We start from the raw sequence: 21769 nt of genomic DNA on the forward strand, positions 1-21769 counted from the left end.
TGTGATGACGGTGAAGTACTGTAACTTGGTCTTATTTAGTTATACAGCAACTTCTTGTCATGGAAACTGTATGTTACAATGGATGAGGAAGGAGAAAGCCAGGCCTAAGGGACAACCAAAGCAGTTGGAAGTCTGGGTGTGTTTAACAGTCACTCCTATCCTTAGTGAGCCTTATTTGTCCCTCACCCTTTATCTTTAATCTGAAAACATATCAGACAACTTGGTGAGCAGATTCTTTCTTGTGTTCTGATGATAGAACCTTATTTTAGAACCAATACCACAAACAATTCTACTCCATATAATACATAGTGAATTTGATAAATGTTCATCTGCTATCCAGTAGCAAAACCTGACAGAAATAACGGTAACAAACGATACGATGCACAAGGCGTCTTATACCATATAAACTCGCAACCCTTCCATCCAGTGAATAAGCCACAGCATATATCTACAGTCTATATTTAATTACTATCATTTATTATTGATTGAACAACTGGATTACCCAACAAGATAGAAATTCCCTGTCCAGCAATGACTGCAAGTGAACAAGTGTGTGTGTGTCATGTTGAAACAATTGGCCAAACGCATGCAATTACAGGTTAGTTCAACTGACAAAGAAATCAGAAAACAACACAAACAGTTGAACAGATAGAAGTCATTCCTGACACCAGGTTCACATGTATCACAAGCTTATGATACAGCAGGCAGTTACTGGACATGTCACAAAGAAACATGTTTCTGGAGACAGAGCAGATTTCAGTTACATCCACTTGGGTGCAGATTTACCTTCCTCGTCATCCACATTTTGCCTTCTCTTTTTCCGTGACTTTGAGATCTTCTTAGATTTCAGTTCCTGTACCTCCTGAATTCGCTGGTGAACTGCAAGCAGAAATCAGCAGCTTAGCACTTGGACTAATGTCGAAATAAGAAGAACCTCAGACCTCTATCTGTGCGTTAAGAAAGTCAGTACTTTACATTAAAAACCAGATTGTAACGGTCATGAGATGACATTTCGATAATGTGGAGAGATTACATAGCTACGTGGGCTTGTGTTTGAGATCATGGTTGTGTGTGTGGTATCAATGGGAGAGTAATCAGGTTGGAAGAACTAGAAAAAGCAGTCAGGGCTGACAGGCACAGACCCCGAGAGAAACCATCGAACTATGCCTAACATGTAATTCTCTTGTATCAGGCAAACTGTTGCGCAGATGACGTTGCAATGGGCTTTTTAGAATGTACCGTATTACAAGTTTTCATCTTTCCAGGGTGATTTTTTTACCCATCGTATGTATGTATGTATGTATGTATGTATGTATGTCTCGTTAATCCAGTGTTGTAGGTCCTGAAAATGTATTTTCTACCTATGCAAGTTCAGAATATCCAGGATATAAAGTAATGTCGTCCTTACCTTTCCATCCAAGCTCTATACCCAACATGGGTCTTTCAAACTGTAGGTGGCTGTATAAGGACCAATCATACATTTATAAAAGGCAATAAAAATATTTTTTGTGAGTGATCCTCTGACCGGGGGGGGAGGGGGGGGGGGGGAGGTGGGAATCATTCACAAAAAAAACACAAGAACATAATTACACAATTTATTTTAAGACAACAGACTAACATCGATTGCAGGCACAGGCAGGCTAGTTTGTTAATACTTTTCACAAATAATCTTGTTACACAAACTGTTAAATTCACATGGCTTGCAGATCATGCATGAATCAGTTTGTGTACCCATGAGTGCATATTACTATGGAGTAACTACCCAAAGAGTGGCGAGAGGTTTACACAACATCGCTGCTTCCTAACTAATAATACGTCTGAGTGAATTTAGTACACGGCTCACATATAGAGAAAATTACACCGTGTAATAATGTGCATGCTCTAATCAGTTTTTTTTTTTTGTTTTTTTTTTAAAATACATTCAGCATTAACCTGTAAAAGAAAAACCAGTAGGAGGCAACCAAAACCCATTTCTGCATGTTTTGCATGGTAAATGTTTTCCTGTCTTCGAAATAAACCTTAGTCATATGCTGATTTTTTCATGACATTATTATTCAACCTTGTTCTAAGAGTAAACTTATCAGTAGAACACTTTGCTGCAACAGAGCATAACCCATGTAAGAACCTGCCAAGTTGATATACAGAGCTAAAAAAATGGCATATGCTCACAGAAAATCCAATAGAAATTCACACCTGCCACTTAAAACAAGGCACACCAAATGTAATATGCCCATCAACACCAGAGTGCAAAAACGAGATAATAAAGGAGGGCACAAACCGTTCAATTATAAAAATGTTACTACTAAAAAATAAAATAGTATTAAAATTATAGCAGTAATGAAATATTGGCAAGAACAATCGTGCCAATAACCACAACATAAAAAGGGACAAATAACCACAATATAATAAAATATCACCTATGTATATTTTTATTTTATAAACCAGTGATGGCTACAAGTGGCCAGGGGTTTGCCATAACCCTCCTACTTAAAAGGGACACTCAATAAATGTTCTTACAAACACAGAGATTTATGGTTGGATGGTGTCAATGTCTCACCTAAGCAATCAGTAAAACAAGTTTCCGCTGTGTGTATAGACATTGAGTCCCTAATTTATTAATATTTGGTGAATTGTGTACATTTCGTTGCAAGAGAGGGAGTGAATATTTCACTACCCGCTCCAGTACAGTCAAGATCCCCCTCCACCAAGATCACCAGAATCACCTCAGCACCCCGAACAACCCCAATCTGACCAATAAGGGGCAGCCTTTCACCTTCGCCCGATACCATGAAGAACACTCCAGTCACTGAGGAGGTTACAGTAAATCAATAAGATTGGATTCTGGCACTTTATACACCAGGATCATGGTATTCATTGGTATTATAGAGCTCAGGAAGGTACTTAAGTGATATTATATATAGCTGGACAACTATACATATCCGTGTACTAAAGGCTATTTTAGGAATCGAGGACAGATCTCCTGGAATGTTTCCTCCCATACATTAGCTCCAGATACACAAGTGACGGTATAATTGCAGTGTATATAAATAGTAAGAGACAATTTTTGTGCACTGTGATCTCTGGGCCAGGCCAGCGCCCACATTACAAAGAGGATGTGTTACGCCCCCTGATTACAGGCTGGCCGCAGATTATATAGTCTGCCGTCTACAAAAAGCACATTGACACATTTTAATTGCACCCTGTAATGTTTACGCTTAGTAGCATGAAATTGAAAATTGCTTAAGTATATAAAAACCTGGGTCTTGTATGTCATGGGTTCCATGGGTGAACCAAAGTGGAGAATTAATATTATTGGTTGTGCATTATGTCATGTGATCAGATGTTGAATATTCTCTCTTATTGGCTATTCTAGGGACATTAAATTACCAAACATCTACGCAAGACAAACTTCTTCCCCAGTCCTGATGCAGTATACAAGAAGCGACTATATCACGTACAATAGGCAAGAAAGTTAACCAGACAGAAAAAAAACAACACATGGGGCGATAACATGAGCCAAATGACTTGTGTTCTATTATGTGCAACATGATAAACCACCTATTGTGGAACAGCCAGAGGCTGTCAGTACACTTTGTAGACTTACAATAGCTGGAGTGTTACTAGTTGCCCATGTCCGGTATAAAAACTAAAATTTGTAAATGTGCAAAGGCCTTATATCATCGGGTATGACTACATGTTATTACACCACCAATAACTTGATAGAATTAGCACCACATAAAAAGGAAAAACATCACACTCTGTAGAACTAATTCATTAAAATACAAGCGGGTTAGGATGGTTTAAGCTCCATGTATGCATAGTATTATACTATGCATACGTGGAGCTTAAACCATATACTATTAGTATATAAGCAAAAGAGCTATACAATATCCCATAAAAGGGTAGTATAGAGAACACCCCTACTTAACACAAGTCTAGACCAGGGATACCCTTGTTCAGCTGCAAGCCCCAACGTCAACAGCACTATTGTACAGTACTCAAGTATCAATACGCTGGCCAAAGTCAATATGTGTTCCATTTGGTGGCTTATACTACGGTAATACTACATTTGCATTACCGCTATGTGTCCCCCTTTTTATGCAACACAGAATTTTATTCACCTTTGCAGCCACTACCTGGCACTGTGTGCTGCTTTGGCAGCCACTAGTATTCCCAAGTCCTGTTCCCCAACTGTATTCTGTTTGATGCGAATGTAAAATAATTGCCACAGCCTAGGCACATATCAGCACATTTGTTTAAATTCCATTTAAATCTTCTGCAGGATGCTATGATTCTGCCAGTTTGAATAAACCTACATGATTTAGTAGGTCAGCAAATATGGATAACTTACTTTCTAGGCCCTCTACAAAGTAATTTGTAAAAAGACCGGAATGAAAGGGTCCAATACTGATCCCTGTGTTACACCACTAATAACTTAATCCCAGTCTGAATATGTTCTGTTTAAAACTACCCCTTGTCCTTTATATACTTCAAACAGTATTCTACCAAGGCCAAACTGTTTCTCCTGGACCTAGTACTCCCATCTTATGTACCTGTATATGACTTCTATGTGGAACGTTATCAAAACACTTTTGCAAAATCCAAATAGATTCACATCAATTTTAATACAAAGATCCAGTGTCCTCACTTCTTAAAACTAAACATATTTGTCAAGCATGACTGATCCCTTATAAAACTACATTAACTATAATATATTTCAGGATAGCATCCCTCGGAAGCCGTGCTCAGAAGTCTAGAACTTCCCTGTTGCAATTTTGTTACCTACAGGATGGAACCACATCTGCTTTCCACTAATCTTGTGGCATTGACCTAATTAGGAGGAAGTTCATAAATATAAGAAAATCGTGGTCTACTGAACTTGGTTCCTTTAGCACACATGGGTGAATGTTATCTTGTCCAGGTGCTTTATCTGTATTAATCATGTGTAAATGCAGATCCTTCTGTTGTATCGGACAACTAACACTAAAGGCTTGTTCACATATATATGCTGAAAAAATGTGAACAAAAGGCATGAAAACATGCTTTAACACTTAACACATACTTTGCACTTTTAACAATACAATCTTGGTAAAACGCATTAACACATGAGGAACAGTAGAACACAATGTTGGTGAAACGCCCATATTTTATGCACTTTTCATGCATTAGTGCAGTGGTTCCCAAACTGTGCGCCACGGCTCCCTGGGGTGCCTCAGTGATCTCACAGGGGTGCCTCGGGCAGGGCCAGTGGTAAGCAAGGCGGGGGACTACTTGGTAATTATTTTGGCTTAGGGGTGCCTTAAAAAAAATTTGGAGACCCTAAGGGTGCCTTGAACTGATAAAGTTTGGAATCCACTGCATTAGTGCTTGAAATGTGAAAAACCAGGGGACCAGATGTGTACAAGCCCTTAATGATAAGCATAGGCTATATATTGGTATCAAACTAATTCCTTGTTTATTTATTGTTTCTGTTTATGCACTTGAAAATAATTTTGGGATTAAACTTATTATTTTTCAGTCCTTATAGTTTTAGCATTGCAAATGCTCAGTTTTGTCTCTCCCATCGCATACCTAGTTGTCAAAGATAAAAAATGTCTTCCTTTGCCACTACCACTTGTTTCATCTTCCCAAATAATATCTGGATAGTTGAAGTCACCCCATGAAGAGAAACAAATTTTTCTTTGCTGTCCTTTTAATTTGTAAATTATTTTAAATGTAAGTATAATGGTTTATGCTAGATGTATAGCAAACACCAGTCAGTATTTTACAGGTGTCTTTCTCCTTGTATACAGACTCTACCTGGTCAGATATCCCACTACATAGTCCTTTCCAAAATTCCTTCCAAATTCAATGCTCAGACATGACTTTTATCCAACCAAATCTCAATTAGAGAGACTATATACACTATAATATTCAGACAACGTTAATTCTAGTAGACTACTTTTGTTTGGTAACAAACGTTTGGAATTTTACAAACATTTGATGGTGTATTAAAGCACATTTATAAGTTTCATCATTTATGATAATAATCATACTGGATTCCTAAGAGATTTAGGACAAGATCATCACATAAAGTGAAAAACACAAAAGGTAACACTCGTGACCACTTACTGTTAAGATCGCTGGTTTCATCCAGGTGTCTGTAGATGTATCCTTCCAAGTAGGACTGAAATTTTGGAGACGGGGAGAAAATCCCCAGACTGATGGCTATAAGTTCCCATCCCCAAGACAGGCTTCTGTAAGTCATATTGTTGGTGGTCTGTCTCACCAACTGCATGTACAGTTCATCCCGCAGCCCTTGCAATGTCCAACACTTGGTCACCAACACCAGCGCCACCTGGTTTCGGTCTGTCCGGGCCTGACGATCTCCCATGTAGATCTGCACCAGCTTGAACATCTCACAAGCTTCTTTCTTGATGACCCGATTGCTGGTGATTAGCATGGGTTTCTTGATGGAGCCACCATTCCAAGAAAGCATGTTGGAGATTGAAAGTCTTCTGCGGAAAATGCCCTGTGTGTGCATGTTAAGGTTCTTTGAGGCCCAGTCCACCATGCTGGTTTGAGAAAGCGGTTTCCTCAAAGTGGTGTAAGGAAACTGGTATCCAGGTCCAAACGTTGGCTGCCCCCGACCGTCACACGTAGGATTAGCCTCCAGAGTTCCACTCTGCAATCAGAAGAATTAGGTTACACTGTGAAACAATACCTCTTTGATTTGGGAAGCTATGAACTAAATATCAATCTCTATACTACTACTTTTCAAGCATATGGTCAACTACTATTATTACTTATGACGGAAATTGAAGCACAGTGTCATCCTTTTCATCCCCAGAAACAGAATGATAAAACTCAGCAGAGGAAACAAGAATAAAACAAATATATAAAATGGTTATGTGCGTTGCATGCATCCAGAAATAGAGCTTGTATCTGTTACAAGCGGCATACATATGAGTGGGAGAACAGATTGGTTTTGTGTATTCAGCATTGTACACCTTTGCTGTATGCAGTGTTATAAATAAAATGAAAAATAAAACAAACATTAACAAAATAAAAAAAAATAAAAACAGCACACAAGCAGGTCCCAGCTCTGTTTTTCTAACGTGTAAATTATTAACTCCACGTAAAATAAAATAAAAAAAACTATGAATCTAGGTTTTCTTGTTTGGGTTTTTTATTTATTTATGGTTAGTGTTGTATTTAGCTATATTTGTGTTTCTGTAAACTTGCTGTTAATAGCAGTAAGAGTGCCAGGAAGTTGTGTATTTTGGGACATTAAAGCAAACCACCTGAACAGGATATTGTGCAGCTCAACTTTATATACCATTACCGTGTAATATTTGTTAGGGAGACACTAGTTTTGAAGAATTAAATTAACCATCCCTCCCTGACGCTAATGTAAGCGCTAGTTTCACCAGGCATCACACATGCCGTCGCCCTGCAGTGTCAAGCAGTGGGTCACTGGTCTATATACTACTAGTAATGATTGAACTAGTAGACCTGACATTACTAGCCGGAAACCATTAACTTGCATGAAATGTGCACATAGTTATAAAGCAGTCAGTCCTCCTCCGGCAGTCAGGAGCTGACAGGAGAGGGTTGTTACATCCCCCCCCTCACTATGCAAGATATGTTTCAAATATTTCTGAAATCTGCAATATGAGAACTGAGCACCATTAGACAACACGCTCATTGCGGAACGGTGACTGCGTGGACCCCGCTGGATACCAACGACAGATTACTCTGATTCTCATGTTGCCCTGCCAACGACTGCTCACTGTGTGACCTGTAATGCTTTTCCAGTTATTTAATTATTGAACATAAGATAAAGTCCAATACCTCATGTATTATCAAAGCAGGAGAGTGCAAAGATTTAGAAAATTGAGCAGGACTGAGGCTGGGAGTTTAAAGCCACTGCTTGGATGCTGCCAAGCCTAGTCAAGATATGTGCCCACAACACCCAGACTTAGTCCTGTCAGGCTTTGGGGGGTAAGAACGGCAACAATGGCTGGCACCATTTCCACTTTAATGCATTTGTGAACAAGTTAATTAGACTGCAGTGTACTTGATTTTGATATATTGAATTAATTATTGTTAGGATGAGTGCTCATAAAATGTGCTAATTACATGGGCTTAAATAACAAATTCCTTTATGCCCGACGTGCTCATGGGTTCAGTGAACGGATAACCTCTGTTGGATCGAGCTATAAACCGTATAAACACACCAAAGAATTTTGTGCAAAATGTTAAAGGACAACTCCACTCGACAACCAAAAATGCTGTTTTGAATGTAATTAGGTGACTAAACAATAGCTATACTCCACGTGTATCAAGTGAATGAGCGCTTATAAAAACTTGCTCAGTTCGCCTATTAGAAAACATCTACATTTCAGTGAAAAGTTAAGGTAAACTACACTGGACAAATCCTCAACGTCGTTAACACTGCTCACAATAATCAGCAGGGCTGGTAGTAAACATTTTCAGAGTCATTTTTGTTGCGTCGCTGGATGCACATGTTCCCTGGTTCCTTCCTTTAAATGACTAGCTCCTGAATTCTACATTATTTTATCCTCTACTAGTAATTGGAGCTGAACTGTCCGTTAAAGTTCATAGAAGATCCTTCTGTAACCCTTGCAGCGCGATTCATTCTAGGAAAGTGTGACACTTCCTTTCTGATGTTTGTAAAGCATTAACCAGATAGATAATGTATGTGTTCTATGTAATTGTGTATTTAGTCTAAAATGTGTAATGTACATAAAATATATTTTGACCTTTAAACTAGTCCCTTGTATATAGATTTAGCAGAGGATACTGCATACTTCGTCCAATGCTGACTGTAACAAACTGTTAAAAAGTCTGTAATCCTAAACCTTGAAATACCTGGCTGGCCCCACTAGCAGAGGAGAGGTAATCTCCATACCTAAGCCAGAGAACATTTGTCTTATGGAACACGTTCAGCCAGTTACAACAGTGAGACTGCACGTTTCTCTGGCCACGCATTCTATCTATAACTGCTATGTCCAGGGCTGTGGTAACTGCTGTATTTAGAGCAAACAGATTTGGCTGTGATAGGAGGAGTTCAAGGTAAATTAAAGAGTAAACCCACTCCAGCCACACACAGTGTGTTCAGCAAAGCAAAATTTGTTTGTACACTTTGCAGAAGACATGCACACCTTACAGGACTTGTATGAATAATAACATTGCATTATTCCATTAGATATTTTCTTTCTTACAATTTATCAAACTGCAGACATGTTCAGTTAAGTAAAAAGTTTTAATTGCAAATGTTGCTTCTGGCCCATTTGGGGAGGGTGGGGGGGGGGGGGGAGTACCTTTCCTGCATGGTTACCTCCTAGTAGTCCATTTCCAAAAACAACAAAAAACAACTGCAAATTTGATAAGCAAATGTGTGCTAGCAACATGATGCTCTATGATTTAATCACTAGATATCCTGGTATTATTACTTTGCCATCATTCAGACCACCGATGAATGTAGACTAAATTAAATAATAGGAAAGGAACCCGATGACAATTTTACTGCAATCTGACACCAAAAATAAAGATGGCCTTTCATGGATTAAACTTGTGTGCCCAATTTCTTTTTTTTCTAAAAACATGGGTCACTTAGTTATGAATGAGTGCTTAAAAATGTTATCTCATAGCTCGTCCGTGTTCTACGAACATTGGGACTGATTTAGTCAGGTGCAAACCATGTTGCCCTACAAGGGGTACAAAGGCAAACCATATCTATTTTCACACTGAATTTTCCAGGAGGGGCTTGGCCGAGTGCCTCCGACAACTGTAAACCAGGTGGTGCATTTTTCATTTACCTCTTGTACTGCAGAAAGTTTTTCAAGTGGAAATTCTGTGCCCAGTAACTGGATGTGTCCCTAAGTCTAAATCAGCCCTAATGTCTGTTAGAAATATGTTCCCATATACCTCATGTTACCATCTATTAAACTTGTTAATAGGGAGCTCATACTTTGGTGTTATGAATTTCTATAAGCACACAAGACTACCTAAAGATCACTTTTGCCTATTTCTTTAGGCAAATCTTTACCTGATAAACATAACTTACCAAAGATCACCAACATCTCATTTCATTATAACACATGCAACTGGCACTTTACACTCAGTACTACTGTGCAAAACGAACAATATTCTCAATGGTCCAATATAAATGCTTAAACAAGTGTGAAAAGCATGTCAGATGCTCAAAGTGCAAATTTGCATATGCTTTTAATTTTAATGTATTGCTATTACACAAATATACCATCTGTGGAAGACTTTACATATCAAACAAAAGCATCTGTTAAGCTAATATGTAAAGCAAAACCAAAACAAAATTTACCTGCGATACCGTTCTTGTCGATTCCGATGAAAGTAAACTTGCCTGGCTGGTGACCTTCTTCTCCAAAAAGTCTATTTTCTCATATGTCCGTTTCTGCCGTACCACTTCTGGCTGAACATTTGTCTCTCCCTTACCACACTCTCGGATATCTGTTCCCGTTCTGTACAACGACCTGCTGCTGGCTGTAATGTCATCTCTTGACCCTCTCCCTACACCGTTTTTTAAGGAGTCCGTCTGAAACCGTACTTTGCTACTCTCTGGAGCAATGTTTTCTATCATATCCGTGTCCAAGCTAGTCTTGCTACCCCTCCCTGTGGTGGTCCTGCAGACCACGGATCTCATCTCCGCAATTAGTTTATCATTCAATGCATTGAGTTCACTGCTGCTGCCCACAGAACCAGGCCTTGTCTGAACAGTTCCTTGTCTCCTACCCTTCCTTTTCCTCAAACTAGGAGAAGGGCCAGTGGAGTAACCAGAGTCCTGCTGACTTACCACTGTAGGGTAGTCTTGGGGAAGGCTGTTCTGTCTGTTATGGTGAGCTTCCACATTCTTGAGAACATTAGCTTCCAAGACCCTCCACGAATGTTTAAAGCTATCTTTTAATGCTAAGTGACCAGGCTGGTGTTTAGGTGCAACATCAAGAGATCCTGTAGGAGAGATAGTCTGTTTGGAGGATTGGTCAACATTGACCATGTGCTTGATGTATTCCCTGCCTGCTGGACTGTATTCTGTAGCAGATGGATTCCTCTTGTGTTTATTCTGATGAACACTGGGGTAAGGCAAAAGTTTAGGCATCTGTGATTGGCTCTGCAGGCTGTTAGTTGGGGACAAAGGTGGAGAAATTGAGTGTACAGTCATGCTTTCAAAGTCCATCTCTGCTGGTGGCAAATCATAAATTGGAGAATCCACTGAAGGCTCATCGTATATCGGTGGTGGAGAGCCATACCTGGGAGACGTGGGCTGCAGTGTCCCTGTGGGAGTCCTTTGTGGAGTTTGACATGTGGCCCCATTGGTTAGAACAAGGCAGAATCCACCATTGTCTGTTTTCTTTACTTGCATGGATTGCTTCTGATCGAGACCAGATTTTGCCTGCATGGCAGAGGGTGAAACTTGTGCACAGCCAGTGGGCCTGGGAACGGGACTTTTAGGGTTGCTATTTTGAAGTGGTGTGCAGGCTGGAGACACGGGGACCTGTTTCAGGCTATTCACCTTCACCAGCATGGCTGCTTTAGTTCCAGGAACTGGTTGCCACCTGTTAGAAGAAAAATGGTATAAATAGTGAGAAAATGACAATATTTAACAATTATATAAAAGTGGAATCCAAAAATGACAATAGTTGTTACATTTGGATAATTATACTAACACTTGTAATATTTAGGTTATTTTAAAATGTAAAAGAATTATATATATAGGTTTTCCCAGGACAGAACAGTGGCCTAGTGGTTAGCACTTCTGACTCACAGCGCTGGAGTCATAAGTTCGATTCCCAACCATGGCCTTATCTGTGTGGAGTTTTGTACAGCGCTGCGGAATTAGTAGCACTATATAAATAGCTGATGATCATGAACACTAAATAGAGCCTGATTAACATGCAGCTCTTGCAGCTATATAAATAAATGATGACAGATCAATATTCAGAGTCATGTGACAAAAAGTAATATTATGTCATCAATTCTACCATGAGATCAATTTATCAATGCAAAATAAGTTTCTCCCCGCAGTATTTAAATTGTAGTCTATCAATTATTTTTTTTAAGGCGCAAATTAAAACCAGATGGATATTTTCCTGCCTTCCATGATCATGCTTTCACCAGAGGTTAATGCAGTGCCAGCCGGATCGATCTGTGCCTGTAAACTGCTTAGGGTTAGTAAAACCTGCAGTGAGGATAATTACTGCACTTGTCATAGTGAAAACAGTGCAGGGTGACTGTGACTACCTATACAAAGAGCTCAGCTAGGACTCACTTTCTGACAGCACTTGTTCACTTAGACCAGGCTTCCCAGGTTACAGAAGGCAATATTAGCTAATTAGTGGCAACGACAAGTACCTATTGTTGGAAGAAAAGTGGAAGGCAACTGCTGTAAAGGCCGATGGGGAAAGGCAGCTGTAAATATAGTTACAGCTCAACATAACAAAAGAAAAATGTAGCTGTATTATTTCAAATATTATCTGCCTAAAACAGTTTGAGTAACAATGCATTTTTGAAGATAATGTTTAAACAAAAATTTAAATCGCCCACTTTGATGGTTTCCCTGTATGGAATGTAAAAGGGCATGGAAGTAGCAAGAGATAGTTTGATTATTTTCTCCACTCGATCATACACACACGCACACAAACTGGAGACATCAGATTTATCATCAAACGTTTAAACCAGGAAACCCATAGAGAGATTTTTGGATGCCAGAGCAGCTCTAAATCGAGTCCTTCACACTCAGACCCTGTGTATCCGCTGTCAGATTACTACAACAATGGGATTCTTGTACTGTTCCAAACTGAATTCAAACACAATCGCTTGGCAGAGGCTGAGCAGGGTGGGTCCTGCCCTACTGTGGACAACAGGAAATAGGAACCTGATAAATGGTGCAGGGTTTAGGAGCAACAATCAAGCTTTTGTCATGAGAACTTTCTTGCTAATACCAGTGACAAAGGGAGAAAGAGAAAAAGTGGGGGCAGGAGACAGTGGTGGCTAAAAGAAGTGAATAAACTTGGTTAATGGGGTACTGTAAGGGATAGAGTCAGAGTCAATCTGAGCATAAACAGAAGCAAAGAAAGGGACAGAATATGAATAAGGCAGATGATAAAGGAGGCAGCGGGGTAGAAAAAAATAAAAATAAGATGAGAAATATGTTGGAGAGTTGGTGGGGGCCGTGGGTAGACCAGCGAAACAACTACATCCATATTCCATGAGATGTGCTCCTCCTTCTCCTGTATCTGTCAGCACACAACCTACATGTCAGCATGCAGGCAGACAACCTATTAGCCAGCTTATACTTCATTACCAACCAATCTGGAAAAGAAAACATTATTGCCATTTGCAGAAAAGATAGTGTTTTGCAGCCCTGTTGTGCTTGGTGTGCCAACTTGGAGACCCTTAGTCCTTAAACAATCTTCATGCTTACTTGGAATTGTGCAGATACTGGGTTTATGGGCCGCAACACACTCTCTTTAAAATCTCCTGAACCAAGATCAACAGGAGCTGCCAATTGGTGTCTGGCTTTAATAATGCAGAATGTGATCTTAATTTACTACAATTTCCTTTATAGCCGCCCTCCCTTCCTGCAGATCTGTATTCCATTTCTAGATAATGATCAGATTTAAATATGACACAATTACTTAATTACTTTTCTTATGTTTGCTACCCCCCTAATTCAGAGCTTGGTAGGAGCAATAGCAAGTTGGTCAGTCACATGCCGGATGTGACTCTCCAGCTCTTGAATTACAACAGCCAGCTGGCTGATCATGTTGGTACCCCTTGACTGCCTAAAACTGTGTTTAGGATATCTGAAATAAGGACTGAATTTGAGCCTAGACAAAGAAATCTTGATGCTTTACACTTACACAAACTCCTCGTTTTACATCCATTTACCAAGCTGTTTTCACTACATTAATTAAGCACCTACACATTACCCCCAGATTCTCCAGTTCCATATTGGAGTGTTGAGCGGTAAGCCTACAGTCCATCTAAGAAATCCCAGCAGCGCATACAATTGCGCACTGCAGGTATACTACACCTTCCCATTACATTCTCTTGTCAAATCAGAACTGATTTCAGCACCTCCTATATGACCGACTGGTTTAATACCAGAGCGTATAAATATAAATAATAGGATTCAAAATGGTAATGATAAATAGCCATTTTAAAACATGGTAGTTTTCAATCTTGTACGTCAAAAGACATTAACACATTTAGCAACATGGAATGTGAGACTAGAGAATAACTAGCTATATTTTGAATTCACCTTCTTAGGTATCATTATGTTTGGGAGCACTAAAACTCCTGAGATAATGTTCCTCTTGGAAGCTGGTCACCCATGTGGTGATATTACCTGCATATTCAGACAGTTTCTAACAACTCGGCTTGAAGAGAGAGAGTGTATGTGTGTGTGTTGCACCAATGAACTGAAACGGTTTTTATCCTTCAGGTAGAAAAAACGGTCAGCTGACGACTGCAATCTTTGTGTAGTCACATGATTATCCTTTCCAACCACTGGATGCCTGGACCATTACAATTTGGCTATCAACCTGTGTTGACAAAATGGACACAAGTCTAGTTGTCTGGTGCTCAGACTCTGTAACCAGATCTAAATGTGTGTCTGGCTTGTACTCCAGAGTAAGGTCCAAGTACTGGAACACAGGTGTAATCTATAGTGGGTTCAACTTGGTGCAGCACAGCCCTGTTTTTGCTTACTTGGGAAATAGTATTTAGACTAGAAAAATAATCATATTGTATCTCACGGATGTTCAACTGTGGTATTGTGTGTCAGACTATTATCTCTAAAGTATTCTATGCAATGCACTTTTCCCTGAAAGCTGGCATTATCTACTATGTCTTCTACGCTGGTCATTTAGGAATGCCTTGATTTTGCACTTGTGCACCTCTGCTGGACCACCCAGAGCACGTCAAACTGCAAGTCTACTTACTGCGCTCAGGAGATGCCACCGTAACGTAGAAGTGCTGCACCTCCACTACACAACTGCCTTCCTAGAATGCTAGTGTTCACCAAACAATACTTCTGAATTGGTATTGTGTTACCCTTCTTATTTAAAGCTAGAAAAGTAGCACACACATATATATATATATATACACACATATGCATAGATACATACACACACACATACGTACACACGTACGTACGTACATACATACAAACACGTATACATACACACAAACATAAACATATAGTACACACACACTTATATTCATATAGAGACGCACACACAAACGTCCCATCGTGCCCTGGGTAGCTATACAGTCACTTGTACACCAATAGGTTGCCTCTTTCTGACCTGAATCGAACATAGTTAATGTAAACAGTGTTTAGTTTCAGAAGTACCAACCTCTTCCAAGTTCCTTGTATCCAAGTTATTACCTCCCAGTGTTGGAACGTCTGAGTTTCAGGTGGCACACCTTGCTCTCTCTCATCAGTCTCCCGATTCAGAGACAGTTGCTACTTCCCTGCTCATCTTATAACTTCCTCTGTTCTCTACACACCTCTCAGACTTACTCTCACTCCTTGCTTTCAAAATAGGACTGGTCACAGCTCTTGGGTACAATTTTCCTACCGCCTGCTCCCCAGGATAGCTCTTCCTGTCATTGTCAACCTTTAATTACATGTGTTATTATGTTCTGCTTTCAGGAAATAGAGCCTTTGCTGAAAAAATAAATGCCGCCCTATTCATAGACAAGAAAACAAACTCTTTGATTGGAATGTGGGTAAGCTTACCACAGTTTTACCGGATATATTAACTAAAAGTTATATGGAGACAGGAGTATGGTGAGATAATTACCTATAGATTATAAATGTAATAAGATTACTGAAGCAATTTATTTAGCATCAGACCTTTGTGAAATAACATTTATTAACTACTAAAAGAAATTACAACAAATAACACCTGTTGCAGTTACACATATAACCCATTAATTCAGTACCCTTCACACAAGCATGTGGTCGAAGGTCTAATACCACAGATCTCTTGTAAAATATAATACCTACAATGCACAGAAGTGTGATACTAGCCACTCATTGGCTAATCATGGCATTCAGTCTCAATGCCATATCCAATTTGGCATCTAATATTAGTGTAGTTGTCAGACGACCACACCTAGATAGCAGTCACCTATTGACCAGATTTACTAGCATCCCAGAACACCGTCCACACAAATGTTGATCAGAATTTTTTGAAGCACCATGCTTAATTTGTGGACACATGAGCAGCTAAGTTCAGCTATTCCACATATATCTTCTAGATGCAGCCATCTTTATCCTGTAAGAAGACAAAGACCACCGCTGTCAGATACTTCTGTGGAGTGCCATCAGATCTTTCTCTGGTACTGCATTTGTTTTGTGGCTACCTCCAGCATGAGTCAAGCTTAAAAGATGAAGATTTGACGGTGCCTATCGAAGATCACCACCAATTCCTTGGTGAAGGTAAAAGAAAAGCAATATAATTTTGGATGGATGCCCATGTGAGAAATTAAATGTCAGCTTCCAAAATAATTCACTTGCATCAGGCTGAATCATACTGTGACTTATTTATCAACAGGCTGTATACAATCTGCTTCCCTTATGAAAATAGGGGCTTGTCTGCTACATTTGTACTGTAATTTCTGTTGGCAGCCCTGGCTGAGAGAGTCATAAGAATAGGTAAAAGAGTTGAATTTTATATAAAGATATACCGGACTAAAAGCAACCATTACTGGATATGCAGAATTATGTATACGGCTGCAAAACCTTGCGTGACTGCTGTTTAAGACGTTGCATGCCTGTCTTTATTTATGAGAAGATGTGGTTGAAGGGAGCTTCAACCATAGAAACTGTACATTTAGGGGGTCCTTACCACTACAGCCACAGTGTCTACCCGCACCCCAAATCTACATGATTTTTGCACAGACTCAGAAATGGTGGAATATGGGAAATAGAATATTTAGGAGCACAAATGACAATTAAAATATAGAAATGTGAACTAAAAACGTGTTCCCAATGTCGCTTTGGTCTCAGAAACTAGGCCTCAAAGAGCAGTGTTTTAGGAGTAAAATGTAAAAGCTTCAAGTAATTAAGTGGATGGTTAAAAAGTCATAGTAGGCATGTGCATTTACATGCTCTTTGTTTAATTAACATAAGTAAGAGTTTCTACAATTTTCCATGTGTGTATGTATTACTATATAAAATAGTTTATATTACTTACAGTAACTTTAGCTACTGTTTAATTATATCTATGTTTAGCACTGGATACATTAACAAAAGGGCTGCCGCTCTAACAATCTTCCCAGAATTAGCACCATTCATCAGTGGTGGTGGACTATTTATTTTTAGAGTACTGTCAATGTTTCCACTACAATGAATTCTTGTGCCTTCTGTAGCCGCTTGTCCATTGGAGGTGTTAACCTTTGTGGAGTACAGAGGAACTGCTGTTCTGGCAGCATTAATCAGCAGCAGTCCGACATTCTTTTTAAGGGACGATAACATGCCAAAACATAATCTGCTTTCTTCTAAATCCCGGTTAAATAATGCCTGGCGTTAACAATTTAAAATACCAAGAATAAGAGGAGAAACACGTGCAATGTCAATGCAAGTCTCTTAGATCGTCTTTTAAAGACTGCTATAAAAATAAGCACGGTTTAATACACAAGATTAATTGTGTATTAAACAGCTTTAAAAATAAAAAAAAAACAGAAAATAAGGCTGACATCTGAGTAGCTGTTACTTTTCACTGTGCATCTTGTACCGATTAGCTGAGAAACAGAAAATCCAGGTTGTTTAAGGTCACCAAGGACCAAGATTAAGAACTCATGATGTGAACACTAGGTAAAGCCGAGAGACATTAGGAATAGGAAACATAAGGTCAACTGACAGTCAAGCGTTCAACTAAATCCTCACATTAAAAGCAAAAATGCTCAGTAAAGCTACTGTCATTGCAGGGGAGTTGCAGCCCAGCCTCAGGGCTATAGCATCCTGCAAGTGCGGTCGTTCCACCACCGTATATACCATATATATTATATGCCACTGTTTCTGATACCAATATATACAAAGCAATAAATAATCACATCTAAGATTCATGCTATGCGAGAAACATTTCTGCATTTAAAAAGATTATAATTTCAGTCAGCAAACCTCACTGACAGATGTGCAACTTAATTCATCATCACTGCATGTGTTTTCCGTGCCTCATATACGAGATTGATTAGCTAGGTGTGGAGGAGTAATCATATTACTCAAGGAACAAGGCCTTTCGTGTATTGCTATGCGCAAGTCTAAATTGTGTAAACAGGAAGATGAGATCCGCTACGTTTGTAAACCTATGAACATGGTAATTTCCTGCAATACATTATTTAAATTTACACATGTCCGTGGCGCATAGCTCTGTATATGCGTTATGTTCAGCTTACTATTAGCATCCATCCCATGCACTATGCAGACACATGCAAATACTACATACACTGTGATATATCTACAAAAAAAAAAAAACCAAAAACCTTTAACTCAGCTATTAAATGCACTAGATGGTTGTGCATTGCTAAAACAAAGAAAATCTACTCATTTTTTTCTACTATGGCATTTAATATTGGTTCAGTGCATTATGTACAGGCAACAGGTGCACTCTAATTTGGACTGCTCAACATTTTTCACAACCTCCGCAGGTTTTTCCCTAATTATATCTAATTTAGGCACTGGGTCACCTTCATGAGGCCTGGACAGTGGATTAGACACTCACATGCACAGGTCCTACTTGCACTCAGCTGCTATACTTGGATATCTTAATAGGACTATATTATTGCAAACATATCCCAGGTTTTGTAAGCTACAGTGTTATCACAGGGGGGACATGAATACACAGGGTCTGTGCACTGCTGTGATGGCGATCGTAGAGGGAAGGAGGAGGGGAGAGCGATCGGTGTGTGTCTGCCATCTTGGTCCTCCTCTACGTCATCAGCAGACATCCAGCATATTACTAAGAGAGGCAGAGGACAACAAGAGACAGGGAACAATGCCAGTACTGCAGGGGGGAAAGCTTGTAAACAATGTGCTTAATGTTCCCCTATCCTGTCACTGGGCCTCATTTACAAAGTGCAAAATTGCTGGTGCATGGGTCTAAAGCAAGATAGCAGCATTTACAAAACAGCAGTGCCGAATGGGAGGAATTGGTCGGAGCCGGGCAAAAGGAGATTTCCTTTAGAAGATTGTTGGAATGCTATAAAGTGGTAGTGAGGGCGAGTTTTAATTTTTAGGGGCTAGTCCAATATTTGAACCTTCCTGTTGCACTTTGTATTAGCACATTTCTAGATACACTTTACTCCATGCTAAAGAAAGCATCAAACACACAAGAGTACCACATGTAATGAACATGGTACCAATGTCTCCTCACTCATCACTAGTTTAGTCTTAAATAAGGCTAAAGGATGCGTCCATTCTGTCAGCCACCCCATTGCTGGTAATGCCAGCGGTGGTACAATCACAGATTGCTTTTTAATATACCCCAAGACAGACCACAGGCCCTCTTCTCCAAAGCCTCTTACAGAGCTTTCCAGTCAGGACTCCAGAGGTTCTAATTCATAACACAAGATGGATTCTCTCTTAAGTTATGTCAAGTAAAGCTAATAAAGTATTTTTATTTATTTATTTATTAAATCGACCATACCAGGAAGTTTGAAATACTTGTGGAGTGGGTAATCTTGAATTGGGTCATTTGCCTTCAGTGTTTTTCTCTTTTGATGTACAACTTTTGTACTTTTCAGTTCATTATATTGTAGCTTTTATATCTACCGTGTTTTGCTTGGAAGTCCTTATCCTTTTATTGCCCAGGAAGGCTCTGCTACCTATAGTAACCAGATGGATCAGAAAGATTCAATAAGCCAACCTGGTTACCATCACACACAGCTTGCTCGGGTGGTTGCTGCATTGATATCCTTATTTCCCTCATATGGGGAGTTTCTTACACTTGGTATCTGTATGCTACCAGTTATACACGTTTTATATTACTTGAAAAATAATATGGGGATGTATTTATCTTATTCTGCTGCAAACATCCATCTTCTCCTAATATAAGACCTATGGTGCACTTCGCATACTCATCTGTACATTATAAATAGAATACATATTACAAAATACACCTACACATTTTATGTAGAATACGTATGTAACTGGAAAGTTCTGATGTCAGAACGCACAAATTCCAAAGTTGTTTTGCATTACATAGTTACTGATAACGGTTCTTCATTCCTAGGTGTGATTCACTGGTTGTAAATATTCAGATGCAAGGAGTCAGCAAGAAAATGAAGAACTTTGTAACTTTACAAAGAACAAAACTGAAACTTCCTTTTATAACAGTCATCAACTCCTCCTTACTACCAGAGTTCTCCCTCAGTAATGAACAGGTTCTTTGATTTATGAGTTTGCAAAGTTATTTTACTTTGCAAACTCATAAATCACCATTCATTCAATCATAGTAATTCTACTATTGTAACATTATCATTTTAGCATTATAAAAGGGATAAAGTATTGTGCACTGTTTAGTTTTGAGTTCCTTTTCCAAATAAAAAGACACAAGGCCGATTAGATTGTTACAATCTACATCACAGGATACATTAAAAGGGTTTTCTAATTTACCTGTTTTTTTTTATAAGACCCCTGTCATCCCAAAGATAGTATGTTAGGCCCTCACTAATCAATCTGCATTTACATATAAGTTGTCCCTCTGCTTGGCTCTCCCCATCGCAGGGTGTTCCTAAGCAGAACCTCTAAGGCAGGCCTGTCCAACCTGCGGGCCTCCAGATGTTGTGAAACTACAAGCCCCAGCATGCCCTTCCAGCTATCAACTGGTTGTCTACTGGCAAAGCATGCTGGGACTTGTAGTTTCACAACACCTGGAGGGCCGCAGATTGGACAGGCCTGCTCTAAGGCTTTCTATTACAGCCTCTGTATAAGATTTCACTTTACAGAGGCAGACAAACAGCTGAAGGTGATGCTAAATGGGGATATTTGGGACTCAAGAAAGTGAAGTAAAAAAGTGGAAACCGCTTTAACCCTATATATTTCATGCTTGAAATATTTCAACACTCATAGCAATGTATAAACTTGTGGGCTCTACTATCCCCAGTTTGGCAAATAAATCTCTGATGACTTACAGTAGCACATAATATGCAACTTTACTCTTAATTAAAAGAAAAAAAAAAAGCAGGATTCCATTATTAAAGCAGTACAAGGAGATACATATAAGATCTACTCATCCCTTATTACAGCTGCCCATAGAGAGGCAGACAGGGTTCAGTGACCCACTGGATCTTTGTCCAATTTGACCAAACACAGACACTGATAAATAGGAAAGATTTGACTGATCAACACTTGGGACCTGCTCTTACAAGGCTTGATGAGTGCAATTGGCCAATGACCACAGTAAAACTGGTAAAGCATGGGCATCGGGCAACCATGTTTGTTTTTGCTAAGAACAATCAACATTGTATTAACCTTAATCTGATTTAGAGAGACTAACACTCATTTTGGGGTCAGGCGAAGAACATTATTGTCTAACACAACCAAGCTGGCCATCTAAACCACTGAGTGTATGGGCAGCCCAATGATTTCTCATACACTGCAGACACATACATACATTCAATCTGTAGAAGTTGATTAAAGGCCACAATTAGAAAATCGAATCTATTATTCACATACTAGCGGTTATCTCATTCCTAGCACACACACACACAC

At 39.3% G+C, this 21769-nt stretch overlaps 1 protein-coding gene across 2 annotated transcripts in view; it reads right to left on the reverse strand.

Moving 5' to 3' along the window:
- LOC142094890 (rho GTPase-activating protein 39-like) overlaps positions 1-21769 on the reverse strand; it is a 66750-nt gene that overhangs the window by 17215 nt on the left and 27766 nt on the right. The window contains exons 3-5 of one of the 2 annotated variants that reach the window (XM_075177485.1): positions 10346-11597; positions 6112-6664; positions 787-879 (exon numbers count right to left, since the gene is read on the reverse strand). In XM_075177485.1, the coding sequence (XP_075033586.1) occupies positions 787-879; positions 6112-6664; positions 10346-11597 (1898 nt within the window). The remainder of the gene's footprint in view (positions 1-786; positions 880-6111; positions 6665-10345; positions 11598-21769) is intronic. The other variant, XM_075177486.1, reaches the window with a different exon arrangement.

The sequence above is a fragment of the Mixophyes fleayi genome, chromosome 6 (genome assembly GCF_038048845.1).
Source record: "Mixophyes fleayi isolate aMixFle1 chromosome 6, aMixFle1.hap1, whole genome shotgun sequence".
Lineage (NCBI taxonomy): Eukaryota > Metazoa > Chordata > Amphibia > Anura > Limnodynastidae > Mixophyes > Mixophyes fleayi.